At 41.9% G+C, this 10,773-nt stretch overlaps 3 protein-coding genes across 17 annotated transcripts in view; 1 reads left to right on the top strand and 2 right to left on the bottom strand.

Moving 5' to 3' along the window:
* LOC116692248 (cyclin-dependent kinase 17) overlaps window positions 1–5,329 on the bottom strand; it is a 37,219-nt gene extending 31,890 nt beyond the window's left edge. For 4 of the 15 annotated variants that reach the window (XR_004332670.1, XM_032520370.1, XM_032520379.1 and 1 more), the window contains exon 1: window positions 2,532–2,887. The gene's annotated coding sequence lies outside the window, so the exon portion shown is untranslated. Of the gene's footprint in view, window positions 1–2,531; window positions 2,888–5,114 lie in introns of those variants that run through there. The other 11 variants (XM_032520375.1, XM_032520382.1, XM_032520377.1 and 8 more) reach the window with 5 other exon arrangements.
* The window catches only part of LOC116692250 (transmembrane prolyl 4-hydroxylase), a 10,402-nt gene continuing 4,371 nt past the window's right edge, over window positions 4,743–10,773 (top strand). Inside the window, exons 1-2 of the mRNA XM_032520388.1 lie at window positions 4,743–5,537; window positions 5,816–5,897. Coding sequence (XP_032376279.1) covers window positions 5,163–5,537; window positions 5,816–5,897 — 457 coding nt within the window. The 5' untranslated portion in view covers window positions 4,743–5,162. The remainder of the gene's footprint in view (window positions 5,538–5,815; window positions 5,898–10,773) is intronic.
* LOC116692251 (secreted frizzled-related protein 2) lies at window positions 5,936–8,134 on the bottom strand. The gene is made up of 4 exons (XM_032520389.1): window positions 7,502–8,134; window positions 6,898–7,073; window positions 6,734–6,820; window positions 5,936–6,607 (listed from the first exon to the last, which is right to left on the bottom strand). Exons 1-4 carry the CDS (start codon window positions 8,065–8,067, stop codon window positions 6,288–6,290), a joined length of 1,149 nt encoding a protein of 382 aa, XP_032376280.1. The 5' UTR covers window positions 8,068–8,134; the 3' UTR covers window positions 5,936–6,287.

The raw sequence follows: 10,773 nt of genomic DNA, 5'->3' as shown, positions 1-10,773 counted from the left end.
TGTGTGTGTGTGTGTGTGTGTGTGTGTGTGTGTGTGTGTGTGTGTGTGTGTGGTTGCCTGGATGTGATAGCATGGAGGTGAGGGGAACAGAAACATCCCTGAGGAGGACCGAGGGGGAACAAGTCTGATTTATTCAAGACACACACCACTTGGGTTGCTAGGTTACAGGCCCAGGCTGGAACCGCATATTCTGTGTTTGAGGTGAAGAGAAAAAAAGAAGACGGAGAGAGGCAGAAATCTTCACAGCGCTCACACACACACACACACACACACACACACATGCTCATGTCAGCTAAAAACTTCCAGCCTTCCAGTGCTTGGGATGCCAAACAGTGCTGCAGCATGTAATCTTTGCCAGCCTTGCTCTGGGATTCCTCTGCCAAATAGCCCGATGCCTCTTTAGGAGGCAAATGACTGAATGGACCTAAGGACCTGAGTCTGCAGTATACACCAACACTAGCTGCAAATTTGACACACACAGTCAGAAATTACTTTTATCAAAACAAAAGGAACATTTTCAACAGCTTGACCAAGAGTGAAGCCAAGATCTAATTTTGTTTCAGCCAGATATTGTCGTAGCTGATGTATGTCTCTTTCTTTCCTTTTCATCACAAACAAACAAGCATTCTTCTGCAAATTCAGTGGCACATAGATCACATGCATGAATGCACTCACATGCAATGTGGCAGAGTGGAATGGGCACTCAGTGGCACTCCGAACAATGCTTGGCGCTGAGGCCTGAGGATGCATGAGTAATGCACAAATCTGCCCAACTACTGAATGCTACACACATCCACACATACACACACAAAACCAACAGATAACCCAAAAAGTTGTCCATTCTCCTTATAAGCCAGTGGTTCCTCCTTAGCATTTCCTCTGTCACTAAGGCCTTACCTAAATCTTCCATGTTAGATGAGGAGAAGAAATTAGGGAAAGAAGATGAAAAATAAGCAGAAGCACAAGACTGCAAAAAGACAGGGCAAAAAAATCTGAAATGCCATTTTCAGGCATAAAAGGAGGAAGGGGAATAGAAAGTCTGCCTCATATGATTTGGTTTAAAGGGGTCACACAAACATTGCTTTAACATCACCTGGGATTGGATAATGTATGCACAAATTACATATTAAATCATCAAACTGCTGTTCAATGTAATGACCTTGGTTCTATTGTAACTTATTACTTCAGACAAAACGTTTAGCACACATTCATGTGATGATTCCACTGGAAGTTGGTACATGATCATTAAATAATTGACCAGCCAAAACGTATTAATTGCTTAGTGCCATTATTATTGTTACTGGTCAGGACATTCAGACATAATTGTAATCTCAGTGAGTCCCTTTTTTATTAAAAACATCATTTTTAGACCACGGAATAGTGTACAGCTGTGTGACAGTCAAACCAAAACACATAGTTGTTGTACTGGATACAGGTGCATCCAGTACAACTGCACAGTTCCAGGACACTACACTGTGTAAAAATGTAAGACCAGGCAGGAAGCCCCAAAAACATACAAATAGTTTACAAAAGTAATTTGATTCTGTATGGTGTTTTAAAGACTGCTAACGAGCCCCTTACCAAAACTGTAGTCCAATTGTCTGTAATGAATATGTCATAAAATATATATAGGCTACCCTAAATACACCCTATACACTGATTTTAAATTATTAGTGTTTTTTTTTGCGAAGGCATGATTTTTTTCCGGACATCCCACACCGAGATGGACAGGCAAAATATACTTGCTCAATCTATTTTGGTTTCAGTAGCCTACACTGCCATCGACGAACATCCACGAGGTTTACGACAACACTGCATGGCTGCAGGATTGGACTGTCACATTTGCAGACGAGCTGGGGTCCTGACATGTATCCTATGTAACATGAAAGTAGCAAGCAGCCTAATACGATATCACGGACCCCAATCCAAAATCGCAGTTCGTGTCGGGCCTGCATGGCAGAGCTTCCTCTGCCTTCCAGGCCCTTTGCGTTTCGGTCAGTTCCTCTTTCCCCGTGTTTTCCTGACGGAAGTATCCGGGAGGAGGAGAGTCATGCAGGGCCAAGAAAAGTTACACAGCCACCCGACTGGCCCAGAAACTCCATGGAAATAGGACTGGAATCATCCCTGAAACAATCTCGACGTTATAATTGTGAATATACATGGGTTAGGACCCTGGAACTATTGTAGGCTCGGCTATGTTAAATGTATCGCTCTAGGGACTTAAATTCCAGTTGGTATGGTGTAATTATCGCTATTTTAACACGTTCACGGTGTATGGTGTCACACTTTTCCTATTGCGATTCGGGGGTTTGCAGTGCTATTTGAAGAGTAGCGTAGCCGACATCAGGCGCACACGCATGCAGTATACTAGTAGAAATCACCGGATATCTATGTTTAAAAAAATAAAAAAACTCCACCTGCAACGTCAAGTGATAGGACTATCGAGTATGTGGTCGCTTGTTATCCCAACATTGTCGTTAGGATCAAGTGAAGACGGACTGAACATAAACACAAATACCGCCGCCACTGACCTGCTAGTGTTTCTGCTGCAGGAGACTATTGTTCCACTTGTTTACGGTGATCCCGGCAGCACGCTGGAATGAATCCACTGCGACAAGTTCTTCCAACTACTTTGCTGTAAAACACAGCGGATTGCCTATCATCCGTCGGGTAGATCTTATCCCTGTATTATACGGTGTGTCGCAGTGTCCCGTCGCCTGAGTACGAGCATTATTGACCAGTAATAATGCATTATTTGTCTTAACTTTCGCTTATAAACAGCACCGTCCCGTCCGGTGATGATCAGCCAAATCGTTGCTGCTGTGTGGATCCCAGTGGAAGCAGTGGCATGATCCCGGAAAACACCGCAAGGGGTGTGTGTGTGTGTGTGTGTATGCATGTGTGTCAGAGATGGGAAGTAACGAAGTATTTGCACTGTACTCAAGAAGATTTTTCTGATATTTATACTTTACTCTTTCTTGTGGCGAGTTTTTACTTTTACGCCTTATATTTTACCAAAAATATCGGTAGCCTACTTTCTACTCCTTACATTTTACAAAATTGACTCGTTACTTTAGTTACTTTAGTTCTACTTTTACCAGAGTATTTTTAACACAAGTATCTGTACTTCTACTTAAGTACGGGAAGTGTAATTTTGCCATCTCTGGGGTGTGTGTGTGTGTGGGGTGTGTGTGTGTGTGTGTGTGTGGTGTGGTGGTGTGGTGTGTGTGTTGTGTGTGTGTGTGGTGTGTGTGTGTGTGTGGTGTGTGATACCTTCCACCCCCAACCCTGTCCCTCTTTTGTTAAAAAAAAAAAAAATAGGGAGGGGGACAGACAGATTCTTTTGGGGGGCAGTGTCACCAGGGAAATTAGCCTTCATTATCCAAGCACCATTCCCATCTCTAAATGTGCACCAGAGAAATTCCTTGTGAATAATGCATGTACTGAAAATTATGGAAATTTCACAGTATGATCCTCCACTGCTTATGAGGATAATTGCGAAGTTGTGCTTCCCCTGTTGAAATACATTTTCCTAAGGTCCCAAAGTCGAAAATGTTTAAAGTCATACTGATGCACACATCAGAATCGAGAATACAAGTTGGGTCAATTGGAGTACATTTAAATACAGCCCAGAGACAAAAGTAACAAGCACATTCTCCATTTGATATACAATGGCTACCACCTGGATAACTAGGCTTATAGTGCCAAGATTTTCATATGTGCTTTAAATATTTTTTAATAGAATAAAAATGTATAAAACTTGATGATCACCCTTTTTTCTCCTGGGAGAACACCTGGATCCACAACAATTACGTCAGAAATTTGCAGATGACACAGCAAACGCAGTTGAGAAGTTTGTCTGCTGTTCTTTATTGCCACCGTGTGGTTCATTCAAACAACAGCAGTATGTTTCCATTCATAGACTGAATTCATTCACTACAGGGAGTTTCTAGTCCCTGTACATGTAGCCATAAAAATGCAACTCTAAAAAGGCAAAACCTGTACAATAATGCAATACCGCGTGAAATATAACAATCAGTAAAAGCCCATTTGAAACTTATAGGCACAAATATGTTCAATTGTGTTGAGGATGTTTAAGTTTCTACACAAAAATGATACATGGTGGGTTTAGAAAGCTTTTTCTGGTATTTTTAGAGTAGGCCTATTCAATTAGTATTTAAATAAATGACGATTTAATTTTATAAAAATGGGCACTCTGCTGCGTTTACAAGAATGCAGCCTATAAACCACTTATATAATTTTCTTGGGTTATCTCAGTTTGGGCTCAAGGCTTAATATCTTTTAGGCTTGTGTCACAAGGGGTGCAGGGTTGGAAATAAGAGTAGCCTACATTTAGGAACCAGGGCGGTCTAATGTTTAAAATCTGACTCCAGTTCCCCCAACTTTATAGTAGGCTATAATAACTGAATATAACACTGAATATCAATTACATTAATTAATACAATGATGAATGAACAAAAACCTATAGGTTTTTAATCACAAAAATGTTTTGGTGACTAGTCAAAAGTTGTTGGGGTTTGGGACTGCAGTGGTGGAAAGTAGGCTATAGTCATCAAAATACTGTAAGCTAGCTGAGTACATTTCAGAGGTAATGCTTAGTCGGAACTTCTACTCGGATAAATAATAGAACGCAGCATTAGGCCCAACCTAGGCTAAATGTAGGCTAAATGTAGCATTGACCGTTAGAGGCCGCTAATGGTTTACTGTGGGACCTGGAATGGCAGCTCATCTGTAGTCGTTAGTTTGCCCCGCCTTGTTGTTAGGCGGGTTGTCAGGTGCAGCGCACCATGGCACCAGCCAGTTAAGCTAACGTTAGCTAGCTAACATGGGATTTAGTTAATGATGACACCTCTATTCATCAAAGAAAACGACTGTCGCCATACCTGCTTTTCCACTTGGTGTTGCCCTGTGTCTTTGGGTAAAAGCAGCAGAGACGACAGCGGCGAATATTATTGAAATAGCCAGGGATTTGCCGTTAACTGTTAACCTTAGCTAGTTAGCTAACTAGCAAACTAGGTTTGCTAACGTCAAGCAGCCAGCTAATGATATCAAACCGACATACGTAACGCGACAGACATCGACAGTAGCATTACCTTGTAAATAGATAGCTCCAATTTCCATTACGATTGTTCGGTGCGAAAATGGAAAACGATCAGGGAGATTTAATGGAGCAGGAAGAACACGAGGGCAGCGACAAACCACCATCGTCCCTTAAAGCCCCTTTGCGCTCCACGCGACTGAACATCCAGAGAAGTAATGTCTGCTCTCGGGCTTATTTTGTGGTAATCATGGTCTTCTTTCATGTGTATATCCTGAATGTCATTGGCCTGCTTTTGTACGTGCACTACAACAACGGCCCCGGCGATCTTGTCAGTGGAGACGGGGTCAGCTCAGCATCAGTTGGAGAAAGCAAATCCCCTTTGCCCCATCCTGCCCCAGCTGCAGGAGACCTAACGTTACACGAAGAGGAGGACTATACTCAAAGTTTCAGTCTTCCTCGAATTGAGGGGATACGGGTAAGAAAACTGCTATATTTTCGGTATGAGGAATATGGCAATTTAGCTAGCTAACTAACTAAAAGTATAGTCGTTACTGGTATTTTATATTAAAAGAACACGTAAGTAATCTTGTAAAATACTCATAGATTGTCAGTATATGCCTAGCTTAATTTAGCAGCAGCCCGACTGGAAACATTCATCAGAATTGAATGGGACATTCAGTTGCTGTAAAAATGTCCATGCATTTATACCTGGATGTCCTCATTGTGTTAATGATGCTTCTTGTCCATCTGTAGGTGGGTCACGTTCAGCAGGTGTCCCTTGTGCCAGACAGAACACATGAGATGAGGACAATCAGCCTGAAACCTCTGCTATTTGGTAAGTGCACTGTTGTCTTTGACTACAAGGACATCTCATTAGGATTAAGAACACAACATTTATTCTTTCTCAAAGCCATACAAATATAGACCAGTGGTATCTACTTAAAATTCACAGATATGTACATTTGACATTTTCTATTAAACATCTTTTATTTCTTGTCCTCAGCTGAGACACATTGTTGGTACTTTATGAGCTCCTTTGTGACCAACTGACAGCATATTATCTCTTCCATAACCAGACGAGTTTGGAAATGATTTAAAAAAGACTAGACCGAGCATAATTTACAGTCAAATTCTAAATGCTAAGCCTACCCTTTGTGTATACATATTTGTTTGATGCTTGTTCCACATCTCAGTTCTTTTTAATGTTTGAACCTAGCACTTAATCCTAGCTCCTGCATCTGTGATGTTTCCATTTGCGCGCAGCTACCATCAGGCTCCTGTCTCGTCTTTGCCAGTGATAAGCCTTGTTGACCACCAGGCGCTCCCCCTGCACTGTACCCGTCACTAGGAAGGTCCCGCCTCGTGGGTTGTGTCGTGTCATGTTCCTTACACAGGTGGCATCCCTCTCCAGCCACAGCTGTATGCGGGAGCGGATCTGCCCACCTAACAGGGGTCCATGCTTCAGGACGTCCAGTTTGGCCGCCAGCGTGAATTGAGACAGGCTTACTGGGCTATACTTGAGCCGTGTTAGACGCAGTTTCACAACTGGGAAGAAAGCAGATAAACAAAACCCTGATTGGCATCGACTTCAATATGGTCTTTGTTTCTATTAATTGTCCAGAATTGATGGAAAACACAGGAGAGGTGAGATTAAACAATACTGATACTCACCAAAATCACTCTTACAAAAGGTCTCCAGTGTATCTTTTGAAGAGGTTGCCTCCTCCAGCTCACAATCCCGACAGCTTGCCTGAGGCACTGAAATGGTCAAATTTCTAATTGAATTGTTTGTTGAATGAGGTCAACTCAAGCAAATGTCTATGTAGCCTTCTTACCTCTACGTCCCCATGTGGTAACAGTGCTGTTGGTGATAGAGGAGATACACATGAGATGGTCTGCAGGATACTGGTCACAGCGCAGAATGTCTGGCCAGGGGTAGCCATAACAATTCATGATTGGTGCACAGCTGTCCCGTACAGATTCGCACAAACTCCTGCAAGGCGATATAAACCTGATAAAGAAAAGATGGAGAGGGGAACATTGTCAGCATTGAATAAATGAAAAGATTTGAATCAATAGTGTAGTGGTGGGAACAAAACTAGATTAAATCACACTTGTTTTTCTTTTTCTAAACTGAGAGATGCTAATTTGACAAAAATGAGATTATAGTGCTTTGATGGCTTGGTTTCTGGCTTCTCGCCAGAAACCAGCACCAATTTGCATAGCTTTCAAAAGGTGTTAACTCTTAAGGACCCTACTCCTATTTCTTTTATTTTACTTATTAATATTGATTTTATTTAGTTTAATTTTTACACTATATACCATACAGTAGCAAGTATTACTAAACAAAAACTTTAGTGCACTGGCCTGTAAACATTACAGTTTCTACAAAAAGTAAAACACAAGGTTGAAAAAGGATTATTTTTTTTGTCAATTTACCTGTCAAGGCAGATGGGTGCAAAGAGAGAGCAGAGGAAGATGCGGGCATCAGGGTGGCACTCTCTGGCAAGTAGTGGCAACCAGCTGGCACTCTGTTGTACAGCCTCAGCTGGAGACTCGTGGCCCAGCAGGTTGGGCATCCTCATGGTGTCATAGCCGATGTTTTGGCACAAGGCCATGCCTGGCGGGATAGGGACACAGCGAGAGGAACTGCGGGGTTCCCACAGTCCACCTTCACCCATAGAAAGCATGGACCTGATGCCAGTAGCAGTACCAGGATCCCCCCACCCCGCACCATCCTCTCCTGCTGCAGCTCCTGGTCTAGAGACATGAGTATCTCCAAATCCAGTTTCAGTGTTGCCCTCAATACTCACACTGTTACCGCCCTTGTCCTTCACTCCAGATCTAACCCTGCCCTCAGCCCTTGCTCGTCCCTCCTGGCCTACCCTTGCTCTACCAGGACCAGCCACTATTGTACTGCTCTGACCAGCAAGCAGAAGGAGAAATAGTAGCGAGGCCGAATGGGAGGACTTTCTGATAAAATGAGGGCAAAACAATGCAGTCATTCTCCTGGGACAGACGTTGGAAAGGAGGAGAAATCCTGAAGTTTGTCCCCTAAAGTGAATGAAGACCCCTGTGTGACTGCAGGAGAGGGTGGCAGAATAGGTGTATTTATAGTGGGCGGTGATTTGAATAGGAAGGGGTAAGGGGAGGTGTAGGGAACAGTAGGGAAAAGGGGTGGGGCACACAATGTGTTATTAGAGATGTGGATCCACTTGCATTTATGAAAAGATTTAAGTGTGTTTGACAGAGCTCAAGACCAGTAACGTGGATGATTTGGCATTTGGATACTTTTGGCTGTCTACCATTTTCATCCCCAGATTATGAATTGAAGAAGAGACAGGCCCTCATGTAGTGAAACTCCTCCACCCCTTCCATCCTGCATTTTCCTCCAACCCACACCTAACTACCCCAACCTGACCCCTTTGCTTGTGCACTCCTTTTTTTGTATCAATCTCTCCATCTGCTGCTATAAGGGAAATTGTGTTTTTCTTAGTAATTATTTCCCATAAGAGATAGAAGATGCCTATAATAGCAAGGAGACAATTTGGCTGACCCTAAGGTGAAATCACTGCAGAGCTAAAATCCTTCAAGAGAAGGTCATCAACATCCAGAAACTCTCTAAGTGACAGAACATGTGAGACTGCAACGGTTACTTGATCAACAGAAAATTAATCAAGTATTTTGATAATTGACTAATCAACATTTTCTGAGGAACATTGCCCCTCAAAAAAGCAAGGATTTTCAGTTTTTCCTTGTTCCATTATATGGACCTGAACATTTTGGGTTTGTTTTGATGTAAATCCTAAAAAAAGACATTTGATGACATCACTTTGGGTCTGAGGCATTGTGGTAGGAATTATCAACTATCGTCTGCCTTATTGACCACAAGATAAATGTGCAAGTTAACCAATATTGTGTGTGGGTGTGGGTGTGTGTGTGGGTGGGTGGGTGTTACACAAACAAAGTTGGTTGTCCTGCTGCGTCGCCATGGCCTGATTCCTGTTTCTGACAAGCAGGTCACTTCCTTTCCGGGGGAGACAGGGCAGTGGTGGGAGGGAGAAGAGGAAGGCTCTGTCCCCCTTCATTCATATCAGTTATCCAGATTAATGAGGCTAAACTGGACAATAGGGATTAACCAAGTGGGTACAGTGTAGAAGACACGGGTGACAAACAAGGTCTCTACTGTACAGACAGCCAACCTGCCGGAAGTCTTTTATTAAGAGGGAAAACGACTGACGGGCATGGATGGATTTTTGGAAGAGAACAAGCAGGAAATTAAATGAGTCATTTGCACCTTCACACATGCGTTCAATAAATGGATCTAATAGAATAGGACTCTTTGCTGGTGTACCCATTTTTGGGGGAAAACTAGAAACGCAGATGGACCTGAAATATTTAAAGACACATTTCAACATTAAAGAAAATGTGGAGAAGCCTGTTTTGACGTGGAGTGTCTTGGAACAACATTACTAATATGTATATTAGTTGTAAAGGAGAATGTCAAGTCGATTCTTTTACTGTTTAGTACTAATTAATATTCGCAATTACTGACTCTCAGAAGCCCGCGCTGAGTCCGGTGTCGTCACTCATTAAACTTGCCCGTGGGATAGGCAATACCACACATGTGCTCACTGGGGAGTGACAAAGGGGAATAGCTTGTACTCATTATATACACACTAGTCTATGTATACATTCACTAAAGAGTTCCTGTGCTTAAACACCCACTAAATATATGCAAGAAAGAAAGGTATAATGAATTAGCATCAAGCTGTTGCTCCCAAATGAAGTGGTTTTCACACACTTAACTGTAGGGTCATATAAAGCCTCTTTGTTCCCGTAGTTTGTTTTATTACAACATATAATTTAATGTCGCATTCCACATGATCTTTATTTTCTGAACACAGATAAAATAAGACATGCTAAAACAATTGGCTTGTTTTGAATCTGTGTTTCAATTGCAAAGTGTTTCAATGCTAAGTAGTTTATGGGATTTGTCTTTCTTTTTAGGGCCTACACATCCTAATTATACTATTGTTAGCATACACTGATCAAACTATTTTGAAATTGCCCCTTCACACTGAAAGGTTTTGTTAAGCAATCCAAAGTAATCCATTTAGTCTGACAGATCAAGCCTGTAATGTCAACAGAAATCTTCTAATCCACTTAAATCACTTACTCACCGTCTCAGGTTTGCAATAACGTGCCATGTGAGAATTTTCAAACTTGAGACATTTTTGGTGATGAAAGTGATGGCATAGACTGTGATTGTGAATCTTTAGTTGAAAAAGAAAAAAACGTTTAAGTTTATTTGCTTTTGATCAATTAGTGTCTTCACTGCTGCCTAATCATCGTGTGTAATCTTCACGTGTGAAGGTGTGAATCACTATGCAAATCAAACAATTAACCTGTGAAGAAACCCAGACTGTCAGCCACGCTTTGCATATTTTTGTTGCATAATCTCTAAGGCACTCTCTTTGATAGCTTGTAGGCCTATATATCCTTGATCCTCACTCTAATCTTGGGTAGACAGAGAGTCTGCTGGTAGTATGATAATATAGGTCTTTCATTTCCGTGATTGTGTATTTGGCTACGACAGTTAATTTGAACTTTCAAAAATCAGAGCAAGTCAACATAAATTGAAAGTTCTTTAATCTCTCCTGGGGAAAATATAGACTCCACAAACTCCATGTAATTTGTATTGACTTTTT

The sequence above is a fragment of the Etheostoma spectabile genome, chromosome 7 (assembly GCF_008692095.1).
Source record: "Etheostoma spectabile isolate EspeVRDwgs_2016 chromosome 7, UIUC_Espe_1.0, whole genome shotgun sequence".
In the NCBI taxonomy this organism is placed as follows: domain Eukaryota; kingdom Metazoa; phylum Chordata; class Actinopteri; order Perciformes; family Percidae; genus Etheostoma; species Etheostoma spectabile.
This window is presented reverse-complemented; position numbering and strand designations above follow the sequence as displayed.

Coding starts and splice junctions, on each gene's coding strand:
- LOC116692251 (XM_032520389.1), bottom strand. CDS start 8,067: ATGACTGCATTGTTTTGCCCTCATTTTATCAGAAAGTCCTCCCATTCG. Junction 7,074..7,501: donor GCACCCATCTGCCTTGACAG/GTAAATTGACAA, acceptor TTTCTTTATCAG/GTTTATATCGCCTTGCAGGA. Junction 6,821..6,897: donor TACCACATGGGGACGTAGAG/GTAAGAAGGCTA, acceptor TGACCATTTCAG/TGCCTCAGGCAAGCTGTCGG.